At 45.5% G+C, this 20099-nt stretch overlaps 1 protein-coding gene across 1 annotated transcript in view; it reads right to left on the bottom strand.

Moving 5' to 3' along the window:
- ptpn20 (protein tyrosine phosphatase non-receptor type 20) overlaps positions 1-20099 on the bottom strand; it is a gene marked incomplete at both ends in the record, with an annotated part of 69246 nt that overhangs the window by 14077 nt on the left and 35070 nt on the right. Inside the window, 12 exons of the mRNA XM_083775021.1 lie at positions 1210-1271; positions 3053-3133; positions 3686-3723; positions 4779-4989; positions 5684-5858; positions 6674-6844; positions 12398-12559; positions 14055-14550; positions 14954-15586; positions 15986-16062; positions 16160-16255; positions 17185-17399. Coding sequence (XP_083631147.1) covers positions 1210-1271; positions 3053-3133; positions 3686-3723; positions 4779-4989; positions 5684-5858; positions 6674-6844; positions 12398-12559; positions 14055-14550; positions 14954-15586; positions 15986-16062; positions 16160-16255; positions 17185-17399 — 2417 coding nt within the window. The remainder of the gene's footprint in view (positions 1-1209; positions 1272-3052; positions 3134-3685; positions 3724-4778; positions 4990-5683; positions 5859-6673; positions 6845-12397; positions 12560-14054; positions 14551-14953; positions 15587-15985; positions 16063-16159; positions 16256-17184; positions 17400-20099) is intronic.

The raw sequence follows: 20099 nt of genomic DNA, 5'->3' as shown, positions 1-20099 counted from the left end.
CAACCTGTTATGAATGAGGCGTCACCAATTTAATAGTCTGATGTGTAATACTCGCAGGTGCATTTTCAAATAATTTATTTGTCACGGTCTTAACATCTGAAAGTCTTGCACTCTTCCACTTACATGGTACTGGCTCACCTCGACTCAATTTCATGGCCCTACTCGCCATTTTTGTTTTTTCCAATGGGAAAAAGTGACAACCTAGTAGGCTAGTACCTATTCTTTTTTTATTACCTGTCAAGCAACTGCATGGCCTATTGTATTTCTCATGTAGAAAGTCACAGAAACTGTGCAGGTGACATAGAGATAGGCAGCATTAGTGTTAACTGTAAATGCTAAGGCTGCCTGGTAAATGATCTCAATTTAACATTAGCTTTAACCATTGCATTGTTTGTCAGTATTCAATACGCAGAGATGGATGTAGATAGCCAGCTACATTGCTGGGGGTCCTATTAAACCTATCTGTAGCGGAAAACAAAGTCATAAAATGAGTCCAGTCGCGTTGCCATGCAATGGAAAAGCTCCATCACACCAACACTCTCTCATTATTAGTTATTATTTAGCCGGTCCAGGCAGTAAACTGCATTCCAATAAATCCATAAATTCATAAATGAAGTGTAAAAGAGTTCATTTGTAAACAGACAGGCACACATTAACCATGTCCAGCGATCTGCACGGACGCACGCACGCACGCACACACACACGGTTGCACACACGCACGCACGCACGCGCACACACAATGACCCCCAGCTGAGAATGCAGGCGCAGATTGACACACGGTATACAGACTCGAGTTACAGTGCGTTGTCATCAGAGAGTTCAAAGACAAAACAGTAGAAAAAAAAGCTAAGTGGGACAGACAGGGGAACTGGAGCCAAAGAAAAAGAAAAGAATATCATCTCTGTCGGGTGGAAACCTCATACGTCTAAAAGTGGATTCACATCGAGAAATAGCAAAAAACAACAGATCCGCAAGCTCCAAATGCCTCGCGTTGTGGATCTGCTACTTCGCAATGCTTTCGCGTGACGGCGTAGTGTGATCAAGTACGTAGTAGTAGGGCGTTAATTTAATAAAACATTTTCAAATACGTAGATAAGAGGTTTCTGGCCCCGATGGTGACGATATACAGTACAGTATATAAAAAGAAAGAAGCCGTTGGGAGAGGTTGAAGTCAGAACAGAAAAACTGTGTTCTGACACTGTGACTTACGTCCTGTTCCGTGGCAGAGAGACGCTGTCTGAAAGTCCCCACGCTCCGACTCACCGCTTCAGCTGGAAAAAGAAAAGACACAAACGGAGAGAGAGAGGATAGGTCAACATCAGCTGTGTCGTACAAAGTCTATACCGTTGCTGTCGGGCAGACATCTCTTATCTCCATGTTTATCCATGTACTCAAGCATTTGTTACTGTCCACAAGCATTCAACACTTCACATCACTCAAACTTACACCTAATTTATTCAGCCCCGAAAACAGCCCATTTACAAGCTCACCACACAAAAACAGCCGATCTACGCGACGTGTCGCACCTAATATAACTGGGAGATCTGCTATGTTTGGTGAAGGTGAAATAGGCTACAAATCAAGGAGGCTATAAAGAAAACAGCCGATCGACAGTAGCTCGTAGATAGGCTATTTTCAGCTCACGCAGGCCCCGCGTGCAACCAAGCATAACCTCTGGCTTTTTCTCCAACACCAATCCGAAGAGGCGGACTTGCTAATAAACAACGGCTCCCCGCGTCGAAGGCAGCGAGCGACATCTTTCCATACATCCAAAATATATCCGTCGATGCATGCATGGCGGTCGCCGTCGCCGACGTCGTCAGCCAATGGAAACTCACACTGACCTCCCTCCATTTGGGACAGAGACGACAGAGCGTTGTTGACGTGCGGCGGGCCTCTGCTGTGACAGCTGAACAACGCTGGTCTTTTCAGACAGACACTGTCCTACACAGCTTCGGCTGCCACCTAACTCGTACCTTCAATGTCACTAGGCAACTGACCTGCCTGACCCTATGCATGGACTACTGGTCGTACACCTGTGGACCGGTGCGTGTGTGTGCCTGTGTGTGTGTGCGCCTGTGTGTGTGTGTGTGTGTGTGTGTGTGTGTGTGTGCGCGCGTGGTTGATGCCATGCAGTCCAATACACCAGTGGAGGGCGGAAGGCTTGCTAATTATTAATCCTGCACAGAGACGAGACGAGAAGCGTCTGTCAGCGAACAGATCACACACATACATGGCCACGCACGCACGCACGCACGCACACACACGCACACACGCACACACGCACACACGCACACACACACACACACACACACACACACACACACACACACACACACACACACACACACACACACACACACACGCGCTCTCTCTCAGATAGTACACAGCTGCAAAGAGAGAGAGAGCCATCTTTCTTTCAGCACTCGGGTACAATTAAGTTCTCACGGATGAAAGGCACGACAGAGGAAAAGGGAAGCCACGAAGGCGAGGATAAAACTTGGAGGTGGATACAGCCGAGATGGATGGATGATAGGCCAGATCCTTCTCCTCCTCACCCACCAGTGTTGTTTTTGGCAGCACATTTATTTCTATTTTAGTTTAGTCATAGTCTTTGGAATGAAACTTCATTTAGTTTTAGTCATATTTTAGTCACCTGGAATGTTTTAGTGCTAGTCTAGTTTCAGTCGAGTAAATATCATAAGATTTTAGTCGACTAAATCTACAGTTGGATTAGTCGACTAAAATGTATTTTGGCTGGCCTTCATGCCGTCGTAATGACACTTTTTACACTAGCCGATCTACAAGCTCACAACGTGTGAGCTTGTAGATCGGGTATTTTCAGCATGCAACTAATTGTAAAATGACTTATACTGGATCTCTTGTCCATTAGTCCCTTCCTAACATTTTAGTCTAGTTTTTATTTGTTGACAATATATTTAGTCTTAGTTTTAGTCATCACAGCTTCGTTTCCATGTAGTTTTCGTCAGTGAAAAAAGGTAGTCGACATTTTTCGTCTTTAGTTTTAGTCGACGAAAACAACACTGCTCACCCCGCTCTGCTTCCTTCCCTGGATTGCTGCTGTCCTCGAAACGAGTGAAGAACTTCCTGTCCTTCTTCCAATCGAACAAGCCTAGAGGAAAATACAACAAAAGGATGGTTTGACATATAAATGCCTTATTTATTGGCCATTTAAACAAATGATTCTTTCACGTTACAGGTGCAGATGGTGAACGAAATATAGCCAACCGTCAACCGTCACAGAAATGTGATCCGATCAAGAGCTGAAGGACATTTTCGGAATTCTTCAGTCAATGATTAAGCTACTGTTATCACCCATTACCTATTATGACTCATTATTTTCGCATCCTTGACCATAAATAACTTGGTTGCCTGGCAGTCCACCAGTGCAACCAACAACAATGAGAGGTGGTTATATTTAACTAAAACGAACAAACTAACACAAACTAATTGTTATTATTATTTATTTATTAATTATTATGATTATTATTATTACCCTTATTATTATTGTTAATAATAATGATAATAATAATAATAAAAACAATAACAACAATGATGATGATGAAGATGATACCGAAACAGTATTGTTTAAAGTGATCATGCGGCCTATAGTCAAAGATTTCTCTCACAAAATATGGCAACACAACATGGGCGACACACTTACCATTCCACTTGGCCTTGGGGGTGACTGGCTGGTCCTCCCTGTCAGAAAGGAGGACACGACACATCAGCTGTAAACAGTCACACCCCCACCCCCACATGTAACCCTTAAGTCTTTAAGGGTGAAAAGGACACTTTGTTTGTTAATATAGCGTCTCTTCTGTGGGTACATGTTGAACCCCGATTCGGGGTTACAGTAACAACCTCACTCAGCAGTGGCACTTGCCTTGTTGCCGTGCACGACGCGTGGCACAGCGAGGCGCGGGCACGGTGGTGTCAAAGCCCTTGCTGTGAGAACAGCTGAACAGGCTGTACTTTACTTCAGAACAGCAGGTAAAACACTCTGACCTTTTGCACTTGCTTTGAAATTTCGGAGGTTTCTTTAAAATTCTGAGCTTTCTTTAAAACTGCTTTGAAATTTCTGAGCTTTCTTTTTAAAACTGCTTTATTAACTGCTTTAGCCTTTTTGCCCTTTTTGCTCTAGTTATTTTTTTCTTCAGTATCTAGTTCTGTTTTTCCAGACTTTTTCTTGGAAAGGTTTGCTTTCATCCCCCCAAACGGTCCCACAGGGATCCCCCCCCCCGCTCGCTCACTTCAGCCAACACAGAGAGGCTGGCAGAACCTTCACTAAAACAGCCGGGACAACGCTCCACATGTCCCAGACTCTTCTGGCTCCAAAACCATGGAATGAACTTCCCAGTGCAGACTCACTCCCAGTCTTCCGCCGTAGTCTGAAAACTCACCTCTTCAGACTCCATCTTAGCCCGTAGCACTTGCCGTAGCACTTGCACTAGCCTCGACGACCTTACAGGCGTATGCAAAGGCTAAACTTATGTAATTTAGATAGCATTATATGTAGACAAAGCACTCTATAGTGTATACTCAGAGTTTCATTGTACAGATATTCCACTGTTAGACGGATGTTGATATATTACCATGTGTTGTTCTTGCTTACTGTAAGTAAGTCTGGATTAAGAGCATCTGCTAAATTCCTAAACTGTAAATTGAGTTTAAACCCTGAGGGGACGGCACGGCATGCGGTCACGCTATGGTCGCAAGAAGACATTTTGGACGGTCTTTGGCGTTGGGCCATATACCTGAGGACTTTAAGCTTGACTTTGCGCGGGGCGATCTCGCAGGCTTTGACGGCGTCCTCCAGGGTCATGCCCAGCGTGCAGCGGCCACAGATGTACAGGATCTTGTCGTTGGGTCGGACGCTGCCTTCCTCGCTGGCCGGTGAGCCCGGGACCACCTCCAGACAGTAGATGCCCTGCCACTTGCTGCCTATGCCCCCCGTCAGCTTTATACCTACACACACACACACACACACACACACACGTATACACACACGCATATGGATACACACACATGCATGCATGCACGCACACACGCACGGACACAAACATACACACACGCACGCACGCCAAAGTAATCAAGAAATAAGACTAAAAGTAAATGGGGGAAACTGAAACTAACGGTAAAAAAAACTAAAATAAACAAACAAACTAAAACTAACTAAAATGACGAACTAAACTCAAACTAAAACGAACTAAAATGACATAGAATTGCATGTAATATCATCATAGACTCATCTCACACCAGGCATTCTTTCATCCTATAGCTTCTTTTCTATAAATCAAGGCTTTCCTCATAATACCTGAACAACTAAAAACTTGATACAAGAACTTGTCAATTCCTAAAACAGAAACTTCTCATGCACTTAGAAACTTAGAATAGGCTGCGATTCAAGGGGTTAAAACCAATACTACTCGTGCACTCATAGAACTAACACAAACTAAACAGAAACTAAATGAAGTCTTGAACGAATGGATATTTATATATGTATTAGCTCCATCACACAGAGTTTAATCAGACCAGTGTGTGTCCAGTGGAAACCTCGTATGAATCTGATCTCAGGTCAGAATGGGTTAAAGGGTCAAAGCAGCAGTGTGTAGTGGCGCGTGTGTGTGTGTGAGCATGACGCCTGGAACAGTGTGTATACCCAGCTGTCCTGAAGGGGTCTTGTACAGAACGATGTCGGGGAGGCTGTCACACGTGGGCCGCGCCACCAGGTTGGTGACCGCCCTGCCCAGGGTCATGCTCAGTCTCCTGGGGGACTGGCGCAGGACGGACATGGCCACGTCGTCCGTCACGTTGGTGACGTCGTGGCCATTTACCTGGGGACAGGCGAGAGGGAGAAAGACACACACAGACAGACAGACAGAGACAGAGAAAGACACACACACACACACACACACACACACTTTGAAAGTATAATGTCTTTTCGAAAGTGTAATGTTAATACATATATGTCAGTAATGTTATTTGTCATATCTGCACATATCTTCACAATCCTAAAAGCCGAACAGAAATAGAATTTTAATTCATATCATGTGTCAGTCAAGTGAGCAACGACAGGAACGCGACTAAAGGGCACTAAAGGGTAATCCCTTACTGTAAATCGCTCCGGATTAAGAGCATTAGACACATTTGCCAAAACTGTGTTGTTGTAGCGACTACTTCTTCCCGTCAAATCAAATAGTAGTAGTGCTATGAGGCTGAGCTGTCGGCAGGAACTGTATGACGCGTTTCTTTCAATCAAATCCAGAAAAGTTCTTATTGTAGTTAAGGTGATTTATTGACAAATAAACAAGGTCCAAGAATGTACTGAAAATGTTGATAAATGAAAACGTACTCTGTTGGTATAAACGATCAAAAGATAAACGGTCAACAGAAAATATTGAGCCTAGAGCTCACCCCCATTCTCTCACTGAATGCCCCTGCCCAGACACACAGCTGACATACTGTAAGTAAAATGATTAGCAGACACACAGCAGGAGCTCATCAATCAGGTAAGGGCTGTGGCACATCGAAAACCCAAGCGTGGGAAAAAATAAACAAATAGAATAAACAAACAAACAAAATGTATATTTTGGCTCCTACATGTGTAATTGCACGATATTGTAAACTGTGTGCTTGTGCGTGTGCGTACCATTATGAGCCTGTCGCCTGCCCGGATGCGTCCGTCCGTCTTGGCCGGGTTGTCCAGCACCTCCTGGATGTAGTAGCAGTTGTCCAGCTTGCTGCGCGTGATGGTGAAGCCGAAGCTGCCACTCCGGGACTTGTTCAGAACCACTGACAGTTCGAACTCCTTGATCAGTCCCTGCCAGTTGACGGAACAAACACAATCAATTAGCGACGCGCCGCCGTCACTGTACTCGTCGTCGTAGTCCTTAGTCGCCTCGTCCAGGATCATGTCGGACGTCAGGAGCTTGTAAATGAGCTGGCTGTAATCCTCGTCTAGCTCGTTGCCCAGATAGTCGGACCGGACCTCTCGTGCGCGAGGGGGAGGAGCGCGACTTTTCTACGGTAGTCAGAGACAAGGGATGGGGGGGGGGGGGGGGGGAGGGGAGGGGGAGGTTGTTACGGCGGGGGTTGTGTGGGTTGAGAACCACCGTCCTGTCCGGTCAGAACAACCTCCTTAATCCTTAGTCCCCTGTCGGGTGAACAAACAGACACAGTACAATTAGGGAGGCACCAAGGTTATTATAGTTCAACTGAGACTGAAAAAAGTAAACAAAAAAAAACCCAACTGAAAATACACATGAGAAAACTTTTTTTTTTGTGAACTGAAATGAAACGAGGCATTGAAAAGAATGTAAATAACCAAAAACGAAAACTATCGTATCTTTTTGTGTGTTTTCAAAACGAACTGCAACAAACTAAATTGTAGAGAGAAAATGTTCTCTTGTGTTTTCATCTAATGTCACTGATACATACTGTACATAACCCTAGTTTTGTGGGTGGATATGAAAGTTTTAACAGTTAACAGTAGTTTTAATGGTATGTTGTTTCATGAGTTGTATTACACAATAATACAAATACCCCATATTATATTATATTGAATTATAAAAAAAACACAAAAAACGAACAAAAAATAAGCCTAAAAAAAGTCTTTCAAACTGAACTGAAAACAAAATGGGGTGCTCAGTGGAGAGCATACAGTATGTCCAGGTCAGTCATGGGCTGCAGGGGGCAGAAGGGGACTCTCTTTTAGAGGTGGCACTATAGAGGCCCCTCAACATGCCATTCCAATTTGGGGTCGATTGGACAGTGCAGTCATGATATGGCATCGTTTCTATGAAATAGGCCCCGCCCACTCTACCAGAGTTTGGTGAAATACTGTAATCATAGTTCTACAAACAAACTGCTCGGTGTTGTGTACTACAGCCCCCTCAATATGTGATTAACACTCCTATCGCCCCAGACGGAAGTCTCCGCCTTATTAAATCATTACGCCCATCGCCCAGGACGGAGATTCATCAAAAATACGGAACATTACTCGTTTCATAACAGAGCGCACCGGTCTACAGGCCGGGAGCGTCTATTGGGCAACATTCGATCCGATGTCATTTCCGGCTAGTCCGTCATCCAAAGTGGTCCAGCTCCATTTTAATGGATGGGATTAAAAATCTTAAAAACGTGTATAACTCTAATCTAAATCAATCCTTCCAATTCTAACAAAAGATTGTTTGTGGCGGCCAATCGTGGTCCCACCGCTTGTCACGTTACAAGTAATCATACCTCCGGTGGCTGTCGATCCTCTCGGGGGTCTTTTGGCTACATGCTATTATTTCCTAGCACAACCAAGATGGCGTCGTGTCACTTTGAAATGGGCTCTGAAGCTGCAAATCGCTGGGCGTACTGATTAATGGTTCCAAATGACGCTGGGCGAAAAGAGTGTTAAATTAGGGGGCAGTCGGACAATGTGCTCATGTTTTTTTTGTTTTTTTTTACATTCTTTGCTTCCCACACAAGATTTGGAAGCAAATTGTAGCCAATTGTTATGGAATATCAAAATCGGTCGATCACATGACACCAGAAGTGTAGTGATTTTTTGTAGTGAGTTTTCCAGCATCTGTAGTGGAAAAAAGTGTTTTGAAGAAATTGCAATTATGGCAGTTAGGCAGAAATGGGCGGGACCTATATGAGGAATTGCCTTATCAATCCATGGAATCCAATTTTGATTGTATACAATCTACAATTCAAAAACCAAACGCAAAGCGGGCTGGTATTGCGCCACCATGAGGCCGAATTGAGACATTTGGGAGGGGGTGTCATCCTTTCGCCTAACAAAATGTTGGCCGCTGATTAGTACAAGATTAGCTCTGGACAGACAGACAGACAGACAGACATACAGAGTTTACAGACACACAGACAGACACACAGGGGCGAAAACATAAAACACAGTCAAAAGTAGGTCTACGCCGAATGCCATCACAATCACATGCGTATGGGCACAGAGCCAAGTTACATCATCACACGGCCCAGGGCTAATCATCTTTGTAGGCCATCTTATGCACCACACAAACAAACAAACAAACATTATCCTTGTGCATTGCATTAGCGGTTGAGGACCATTCTCTCAAACACAACATCCCATAGCTCAGACAGTGACACGCAAGCTCACCAAACCCAATAAACTGTAGGCCTCGAAAGGCACCAAATTGGCTAGACAACACATCGAACACGCAAGGACAACCAAGGCAACAGTCTAAACACAGCAGTGAAGGTGAAGGTGTCAGCTGTCCGTTAATTTTGTGTTCTGCAAGCAGGCGGCGCTGCTCAAACCACTGTGCAACATTCAATGAAGGCCAGGCAGGCATCATACACAAGTACACGCAGGCTATATAAATATTAAATATAAATGGACGCTGTAAGCCATTATAGCCTATTTTACTTAGCAGCTAGCAATGCTGATTCAGCTGATTCAGCCAGGCTTATCATTTTTTGCCTAAGGGAGAAAAGAAAAGTCCTGCAACTTCACTCCGTAGTTGTCACGTTCCAAAAAAAAGAAAAAACCCAGATTTGCAAGCTATCACAGCGTTGCGATGCAACGCATTGATAGTTTGTAGATCTGTCACCATTGCACGATGGAGTGAGTAAAATTAAACTTAATGTCACAGCAAACAAACACAGTTGTTGGTTCATAGAAATATGCAAGACAGCATTGGTGAAATAAACAGCATAGTATGCAACATTCAATGAAGGCCAGGCATCAAACACAAGTACACGCAGGCTATACAAATATAGATTAACACTGTAAGCCATACTGTATAGCCTATTTGACTTACCATTGCTGATATTATAAGTGCTTTCTCCTGCTTTTCTTGAAGGCAAAGTTCTTTATAAAGTCATTAAATCCAACTGACGCAACAGCTCATATTCAATGGACATGAAAGTTAACCCTCATTCATACTCCTTAAAATAGCAGACCTACAAGCTCGTAGCGCGCCAGCACTATGAGCTTGTAGGTCTGCTGCTGCTGACAGTGTCACTCGCCGAAAATAATGGATCCACGTGGATCCGTCTTTACTTTTTAAGTTGATATTTTTCTTTTTTTTTTCAGCAAGAGACACTCTCGTACGCCGGAGTAGGTAGAAACAAGCACCGGGTGGTTGTCATCAGTGAAGTGAGCAATGCTGATCACGGATTCACGCTTATTTATTTTTTTGCCAAAGGGGAGAAAAAAAAGTCCTGCAACTTCACACCGTAGTTGTTGCGAAAATTGTTTCCAAAAAGAACTGATCTATGAGCTATCACCGTGTCGTGGTGCAAGGCCGTTGACAGCTTGTAGATCTGTCCTTTTTTGGCAAGCAACACCGTTGCGCGACAGAGTGTAACTTATAAGCTCAACGATACAGCAAAACAAAACCAATCGATAGGTATGTGCAAGAAAACATTTTTCTTTGTGAAATAAACATCATTGGGGAAGAGCCATCTTGATATACAAAGATAGGAGCCTCTGTAATTCCACATGCGTCATGTGTTTACTTCTGCCTGGGGTTAGTGACCTTAGCTATGCTACGAGGGCATAGCAAGAGTCAATGATACATACTCCATACACTGAGCTGTATGTGTAGGCGACAGAAGCACGTCCGTATGACATCCGGCGATTTACCAGGCCACTCTTTCTTCCTGTGAAGAAAGGTGCAATCCGGAAGGACGGTGGGCGGAGGTATAAATGCATGCACAAAAAAAGAAGAAGAAGAAAAGAAGAAAAAAAATAGGTAGTTGTCGTTCACGGATTAGAAAAAAAAAGTAGTGTCTTCCTCGTTCTACTGGCAGCGTGCACAAAACGTTTTGGCGCCCGATAGGTCCGGTGATTTTTTTGTTTTGCGCGATTAGCTCCGGAATCACGCACTCACTCAGACACACTCACACAAACACACACACACAGGGGCGAAAACAATCTAATGAGAAATGCAAAACTATAATAACCTTGGGATGCATCGATATATCGGCCGTACATTGTATCGGCCGATATTCGCCTTGTTGACTGCCATCGGCCTATATCGTAACAATAAGATGACATTCACAGGGGGGCAGTGGCCGATGTGTAGGTAGTTGTATAAGCAGGCTTTGTCATGTGAAAGGTTATATTAAAGGTTGCTTGCGTAAATTTGTATGGTTGGACTTGTGCACATTCAAAGATAGTGTGGTGAATGGCTGAAAGGCATTCGTTGTACAACGGTGTCACACAAAAATAGTGAAAATAGCTATCTATAAGCTCACAATGCATCACATTGCGCCGTGTTGCAATGTTGTACAGCAGGTCTGCTAATTTCACTATTTTTGAAACTTATTGAAAATATTTGACATTTAATTACCTCCTTTTTAATTTTTTTCCTTTTTTGCGATAATGACATGCCCAAACTGGGAATACCAGGATGAAGTGGTTAAAGGTGCTGTGAGTGATGTTAAAATAAGTGTTAAATAATAGCCCTATATTCCGATAAAGAGTGTTTGTTCAGTAACTGTGGTCTGGCTATGTCTCCCTATCTCTCCAACTCTTTAGTAAACGGGACAAAAAAGAAAATCTGTTTGGGATACCAATTTCATCCAATCAGGAGAGAGAAACATCCATAATCATAATATGATATAGGAAAAACAATTGAAATTGGAAGTGAATTATTTATAAATTTAAATCCGTGTGGGCAGAGAACCGATGAACCACGTTTATGATTTATTTTTTTACTTTATTAATGCAGTGCATTCGGTCTGATGTATTTTGAGTTCTTTATCATTAATTTGACCCAATTAATTTGAGATGGTCAGCCAATAGACACACTACAGTGTAGCTAGTCTCACCGATCTGTGTTGTCTCGTTTGGTTTAAGAACACCGGTCCAATACAAGCCCAAAAAAACCACAACCTGTGACTATACCAATAAAAACAAGTTTCTTATAATAAGCAGACTTAGCTCGTTTGCAAATGTGCAGTAGAACAAGGTGATAGGCTACATTAACGGGAGGGACCCTTTGTTTACTGAAATAAAACACTCTATAGCGAAGATTAGTATCGGAATATAATAAAGCCAGAACACCTTTTGTCTTAAAAAATCAAAATCCAAAACACCACTAACAGCACCTTTATATCGTCGGGTGGGAACCTCATTATGTCCAAAACTGTTACTTTTCAGGATTTAAATTCAAAAGCATCGAAAGTAGCAGATCCACGAGCTCAGACAGCTCCTACTACTGCTACTTTCGATGCTTTTGTGTGTTCAAGTAGTAGCAGGGCTTTACGGGGGGAAGGGGGGAAAATAATGGAATATGGAGATAAGAGGTTTCCGACTCCGACGCGACAGCGACAAAATGCCATTGGAAAAAAATGCAGACAGGAAAGGGACAATTTTAAACCTCGCGCAACTCGCCTTTCTGCGCTCCTCCTCCTCGTCTTCGTCGTCGTCGTAGTCCCTGTAGGTGATGGACTTCCTCGGCGGCTCCGGGGGCGGGGGGCGGTGGTTTTGGGTCAGGGGGGACGGCTGTGCCGGAGCGCGGGGGATGCTGCTGCAGTGGGTTCCCGAGGAGCTGACCTGTGTGGGTCACAGACAGTTAGTACACAATGGGCTCTATGCACACAGAATAACTCTTCCTACACTTCCGGGCCGCTTCCCTAATACTTCCTTCACATGTGTTACCGATGATACTAATTAAGGCTCTGTTCCATTTAGTGTGCAGTGGTTGTCAAACTTTTTAATTTCAAGGACCCCCATAACTCACAAATGTACACCCCCATTTGTACACTCTCAGAGTTACGCAACCGCACGGGGCAATTGGGGACCCACTGGTGTAGCAGTGTGCGTGTGCGTGCGTGTGTGTGTGTGTGTGTGCGTGTGTGTGTGCCGGGAGCCGGGAGGAGAGGCAGTGGACCCGGTGACTTCCCCGCGGTGTGTCGGTCCGCCATCGGGGCAGCGGTGTGTGGACTTCCAGGCCCATGAGAGCGGCTAGGGAGTATGGAGGGTGCAGCGTCACCGGGAGAGACCCGGTGAGTCGGCAACTTCCCTACGGCAAGCGGACGCCGCGTGTTGTCACCGGGCGGAGGTGTGAGACGGCTCCGTTCTCTCTGATGGTCCAGCCTGGGACATGCCCACAGCGTGGGAGCGTTTGTGGGAGCGTTTCAAACTCTCGACAGCTTGGAGTGTCCATAGGATGAGGCAGAAGGACTTGCGAGGTGTTGTACTGTCCCTGTTGTACTGTCTATGCCACCATATGAGACTAAGCCTAGTCCTGAGCACCGTCGTGTGAACGAATATGGCTATCAGAGACGCTGCTGAGTGACATTCTTGCATGCTGTATCATGATTCCAAACATGTGTCATATGCTTGTGATTGTAACATAACTGCACCCATACTGTTTGTGTCCTTATGCATTTTCCTTTTAAAGTGTGGACCAAATAAAATAGCAGCACTGACTCTGTTTGAACAGAATGGAACAGATCCTTCATTAGTATCAGTGGTAACACCTGTGAAGGAAGTAGGGAAGATGCACGTGTGTATACTGTATAGCCCGATTCTAATTATTTGACATAATCGCAAAAAATAGATAGAGACGATAAATTCATCTGTTGAGAAAGATAGCTCACAACATCGGCCATCACAAAGTATAAAATACTATTAAGTATAATAGTAAAGTATAATGCTATTAACTACATGGCCTGTTTTGACCATATTAGTACATTGATTTTGATCATTGCCTGTCATTTATATGTATAAGTTATTGTCATATCTGCCCTACTGTGCAATTCTTGTCAAAATTTGACATTTTGATTAGCATCTCAAATCTTAAAATTCCAAAGTAACAAAAGTAGCAGATCTACATGCTCAAAACGAGTCGCTTTACGCCGTGTTTCCAGCTTGTGGATCTGTTACTGTTAGTACTGTCGTGTGATGCTGTAGACCTGTAGTATGATCAAGTACAGTAGGAGATCAGTTCACGAAAAAACACAAAAAGTTTGAATACGGAGACAAGAGGTTAATGGACGACCGCCATGTTCAACGCCACGGTAAAAACCAATGAAAGGCAGCCTACCTGGGTGGTGATGATGGGCAGAGGAGGAGGCGGAGAAGGTGGCGGAGGCTTGCTGGCCTTGAAGACGGGCGAGTACTGGCCATACTGCTGGGCCTTGGGCGGCTGGGTGGTCAGAGCCAGGGGAGTCTGGGCTTTGGGGGGCGGCGCCACGGAGGGCCGCGGGTGCCCCAGGATCAGGGTGTCGGAGGAGAAGCTGGGGGGCATGAAGCCGGTGCGGCGGTGCGTGGGCGGCGTGAGCATGTGCCCGTGGAAGGAGTGACTGGGGCCTATGGCCGCGGCCGCGACGCCCGCGCAGTTGGGCGTGCGGGGAGGCGGGGTGGAGGAGGGGGCGTGGCCCAGCAGGTGACGGGGCCGTGCGGTGGTGGAGGTGGGCGGGGCGCTGTACGGAGGCTCCAGTGTGGAGCTGATGGTCATGTACTCCTCGTCGGCCAGGATGGTCAGCCCGTTTCCCATCAGGCAGTAGGTCAGACTGCCGTCCGCCTCCTCTCGGACGCCGCTGCAGGGAAGATTTTAAAACCCTTTTCATGTCAAGGTCCATTATTAAGTACTGAGATCGGCTGGGTATGTACTATGTAAAGCAGCCTAAAATATGTAACCAACACGCAAGTGCTGCTTGTCTCTCCCACGCACCCCCGAAGAAAAACAACACTACTCCGTGCTGGCGCCTTGAGGGGGTTCCAGAGGGTCCCTATAGTTAAATGTAATATTGGGGATCTAGCCTGCTGACATAGAGACCAGAAAGTGGTCTGGTGAATTATGAAAATATGAAAACGGTAGATATAACATAATATGCTGTATTGTGCACGAGAGTGTGTTATGTCAAATACTTCAAACATCAGTGCAACCCCAGTGTAGTTAACATTGTGAAATGTCCTCACGTGTGTGTGTGCGTGCATTACCTGGTGTACATAGGCTTCGCACCGGTCGTCGAGTTCGGACAGCCGTCCAAAAAATCAGCCGTGGTAGAGTACGCCGACCTGTTGAACTGCTCCCCTCCTCCTCCTCCTCCCCCCGTGACGTCATTGGCCATCGCCCGCTCGCTCCCTTCCTCCGGCGGCTCCCCCCCCCGGGCGACGCAGTGGGGGGGCGGGGTCATCAACGAGGTGGGCGGGGTCATGGAAAAGCCCGACGGCGGCGCCGGGAGCATGGAAAAGGCGGACACCGGGGGCGTCGAGCACGTCGAAGTAGGGGAGGCGGCGGGCGAGACCGGCGACATGGGGGACGGGGGCGAGGGGGGAGGCGAGGCGGGTGACGGGGGGGGCAGGCGGGGGGGGGACGGGGGAGGGGGAGGAGGAGTCGGAGTCGCCCGGTCCACGTCCAGACGGAGGCGGAGGCATCCGGCCAGGGGCTTGGGCGGGGGGAGGTTGGGGGGCTTGGGAGGGGGCTGGACCACCGGCACCCAGTCGTCCTCGTCGTCCTCGTCCTCGTTGGGCAGGGAGTCGTTCAGGACGACGTCCTCCGTCATCAGCTTGAACAGCAGCTGGCTGTAGTCCTCGTCCAGGACGATGTCCAGAGACCGGGAGCGCAGCTCTCTGTTGGGACAGGGACTCTGCACGATAGCATGCACACACACACACACACACACACACACACACACACACACACAGACAGGCACACACACACACACACACACACACACACACACACACACACACACACACACACACACACCAGGGCATCTGGGTTAAGACTCAGTTATACTTGTCGACGTGTCGGTGTCGTTCTCAGTAAAACAGCAACATCCTATTGAGCCATTAGTCTATTGATTGCTTCAAAATAAGCACGTTTTAGGAGATTATTACTTGCGCAAGCAGAGCGAGCACGTACTGCGATCGGCTGGGTATGTATGTTGGTCAATGGGTATGTGTGTATGATGGTGTCGTCCATCGGCCAATAAGGGACCACCATTGTTGATGACGTAACTAAGGTACGTTTGGTGATTGGCTGGGTATACAGGCCCAGTTGGCTGGTCAGTTAAGCACAGTAATGCGACGTCTGCGTTACACGTCTGAAAAGACCATTAAACTGAAAGTCCAAATAAACAAATTAAGATATGCGTTTCTGCGTGCGTGCGTGCGTGCGTGCGTGCGCGTGCGTGCGCTCACCAGCAGGTCATCTAAATTGCCCAGTGATCTGGCACCTGGTCTACAGATGAGCAGGTGGACTTCAGATGGAGCGCCCCGGAGAAGAGTCAAGACCCTCTGAGACAACGACAACAAGACAGCAACAAAACAAGACAACGATACAACAATAAGACAGCAACGCCACAATAAGACACCACTACAATAAAGACAGTGAGACTGCGATAAGACAGTAAAAAAAATAAGAACACAGGAAAGACAATAATAAGACAGTCGTTTGACGGTCTGAGAAAATGAAAAGACAGTAAGTCACAGTGAGTGTCCTGTTCCCATGTTTCTATCTTTAAAAAACTGAAACAAGTTATGTATACATACTACAGTATATCTCTGCTGTCAGGCAGAAACCAACCATGTATAATTTTTAAAACAACACAATACTGCCTCATTAACGTTGGTACAGTGACTTTAGACATGGTCAGATACTTGCATGTGTCCTGATATTATCATCACCTTACCCAAATCCAGCTCAAGTGGAATTAGGAGGGTTTTAACTAGTGACGTGGAGATACTTTTTAGTTGTTATGTCCATCATTGAACTCAGTTGAAGTTATGAGGCTTGACCGACAGTTTGAGGATCCAATGGAGTAAAGAGGTTTAGTCAAAAGTGCTTTTTAAACACTTTTTCTTGGTTCAATATTTGTAAAACCCACACACAGACGTAAGGGTAGTTCAATAGCACTGATTTATTAACCCATTTTGGGGCGGGAACAGCTTTTGGTGTTAGCATTATGTTATGCTTTAGCTATTGAAAAATAGCAGATCTACAAGCTCAAGCTTGTAGGTCTGCTATTTTTTGAAAGATCTAAGAACCACTGACATAGAAACATAGCTTTTTCAGAAAACTGTCAGGATATAGAAGACATTTTTTTAATCTGATCTCAGGTCAAAAGAACCAGTGAACACCCTCTGGAGTGAGCAATAGTGGCCCTCTCCATCTTCAAAGTTTCCCACCCCTGACTTACCCTACCTAAAACAGCACAGCTGTTTACCTGGTAGGAGAGGTCCCTGACGGCCTCTCCGTTGACAGAGATGATGATGTCTCCCTCCTGCAGGAGGCCGCTCTCGGCCGCCGGCTGGCCTTCGAACAGCCGCTTGATGCGGACCACGGTGCCGGTGTCCGGCCCCGACGTGATGTCAGAGATGTAGAAACTGAAGCCCAGTCCGGACGTTGGACTCTTAAACAGAACCACCTCCATGGTGTTTTCTAGAGATAAAAAACGACAAGCAGTGTTCAAAGACTGAAAGACTAAAGGACTAAGGTCAGATGACCAAATAGGACTAAGACTAAATAATGTGTTATTCAAAAGAGTAAACTAAGACCTTTTCTGGCAAAATTAACATTGCAATAAGACTAAGATGTTGATATTTAGTCGACATAAAGACTAGGCTAAGACTAAATGGTTATTCAAAAGACAAAGATTAAGACTAAATCAAAATCTGCTGAATAGTGTGGTACGAGGCGTCAAAAAAACAGCTCCCGTAGGATCTTTGTGCTAAAATAGTTTTTTTTGCAGATCTTGGTTCTATAGAGTCCAAACCCCGTTTCTGGGGGGGGTCATCTATTTGTGACCTCCCAGAACAGTATGCCAGCCAGTTAATGTCCGATTTTCATAATATTAGAATAGTTTTGTATGTTTTAAAACAGTTGATTTCTTAAACTTTTAAAGTGGTCAGAAGAATCTTTTTGGACTTTTGGTAGGGGTGTTTCCTCACCTGGGACCTCCAGGACTGACCCCTGGGCCTATCCCAGTTCTCATTACATTCCTTGCTCTGCTCCAGAATATTGTCAAATTAGATCATAAATGAAGCATAAAAGTATTTGTAGCTGGGCTCTGATATAAAAAAATTGTAGTAGCCAATACCAGCTGATCTACAAGGTTGTAGTTTGAGCTTGTAGATCAGCTATTTTCAAAGTAAGGTGCCTCAGACCCAAGTGTAGCAAATATTTCTTCTAAATAAAGATCAGTCAAGATCAGACAGGCTGCTGTCTTTCTCTTTTCTCTTTGTCTTTCTGTTGTCGGTCAGGTGACTGGGAGGTCTACTTGTCATCATCAAGTGCTCGTGATCTCCTTAAATATGCTCGACTGATGCCAGTCTATCTTGCCCAAATGAACGCTCTTGAACAGGATGACCCAGAAACATGGAACGCACTGAAGTCAGGGCAAAGTCATCTCATCTCTTCACAGATCAAGCCCTTGAGCAGGAAATCAAGAAGCTAAAGGGACATGGTGGGATGGTTGGACTCAATAGAGATGAAGCAGCTCTGGACCGACTAGTCACTACCACACCTCATCTTTCTGGTCTAGTGAATCAGTACCTCAAGTAGCCTTGCCGAGCCATGAGGCCCATAGGGTAGGAGCCTATCTCCTGTTTCTGTAGCGTGAGGCAGCTTGATGTACAAGTACACCCCCTGGACATGATGCTAGGGACTTACCCCCAATCCAACCCTTGATGCTGAGTGTCAAGCAGGGAGGCACTGGGTCCCATTTTTAGAGTCTTTGGTATGATCCGGCCGGGGATCGAACCCCGACCTCCCAGTCTCAGGGCGGACACTCTAACCATAAGGCCACTGAGCTGGTAATCAGTACCTCAACAGCTTCCCAAAAGCTTCCAGGTCTTCAAGGAAAGAACATTATCAGCTCTCAGGAGAGATTGCATTGAGGTCAAGAGAAAATGCTCTCAAGCAATGTAAATTGATTGAGTTGCACTGTGGAGGCAATCTGTTCAAAGAGAACACACCATTGAAGAGTCTGGTTTCATCAGCGCTTGTGTCAGATGGGGCAAAAAATTACATTCTTCCTGGGCCTACACAACCTTCCTGGGCCTGCACAATTTTTCTGGTGCTGACTGGGGAGGAAATTTAGTTGGAATCTCCAAGAAGACATGGGTCAATGCCTACTTGAGGCTTGATGATGATGATCATGCCATTAACTGCTTCAAGGACCTTGGAATGGGTTCCATTCCTCCTGAGCTTGTTAACGGCAAGCTTCCCTCACCATTGGAACATTTTGCATGCAGTGTTTACAGTCCAAAAGGTCCAACAACCTTGCTATTACTAGATGGGAACTATTTCGGTCAAAGAACTTGGAGGGTGAGATGCTACCTCCAACTCGTGCTGCACTGCTACCACATATCCTCTGTGCCAACTACGTCACAATGCAGGATCATCATACCTGACAAATTGCCCTGAGCTTCCACCAATCGAACAAAATGGATGGAATTCAGATAGTGGAGGGTATGTTCCAGTCAGGTGTCTTGCCCTCCCTGCTCCAAAGGCAGTACTTGTGGTTGCAAAGCAGGTTGCAAGGGACGGTGCAGCTGCTCAAACAATAACCTGCCTTGCACTCTCTGCAAATTCTATGGTGGAGACTGTGTCAACACTATTAGGGAGGACATTCAAGATGATGATGACGAAGATGAATAGATCCTGCAAATAATGTATTGTAGGCATAATTGACCATGGGCTCTTAAGAAGATAGGTGTGTGTGTTGTGTTGTTAGTGTTGTTAGTGCAGTGTGTGAAATAAATGGACACGTTCTGCGTGCCCAAAGTGAGAAGTTGCAATACCTTTATTCCCTGCAGTAACATCTGTCAACAATAATGGTAGAACATTAATAAACTATCAAAGTACTATACATAAACGCAAGATATTCTAATACTATTCGAAATACTTGCAAATCACATATATGGGTGCAAGAATAGGGCAAAACTAGTCCCGGCCCCCTGTGGAAGACCCCTGGTATTAACTACTAATCATTTTTGTAATCAGTGCCCAGCTACAAAAACTTTTTATGTTTAAATTATTGTCTAATTTGACATTGTTCTGGAACAGGAGCAGAGCGAGGAATGTAATGAGTACTGAGATGAGTCCGGGGGGCCCCGGGTGAAGAAAGACCCCAACCAA

This window comes from Protomyctophum parallelum (genome assembly GCF_964188405.1).
Source record: "Protomyctophum parallelum genome assembly, chromosome: 10".
Lineage (NCBI taxonomy): Eukaryota > Metazoa > Chordata > Actinopteri > Myctophiformes > Myctophidae > Protomyctophum > Protomyctophum parallelum.
This window is presented reverse-complemented; position numbering and strand designations above follow the sequence as displayed.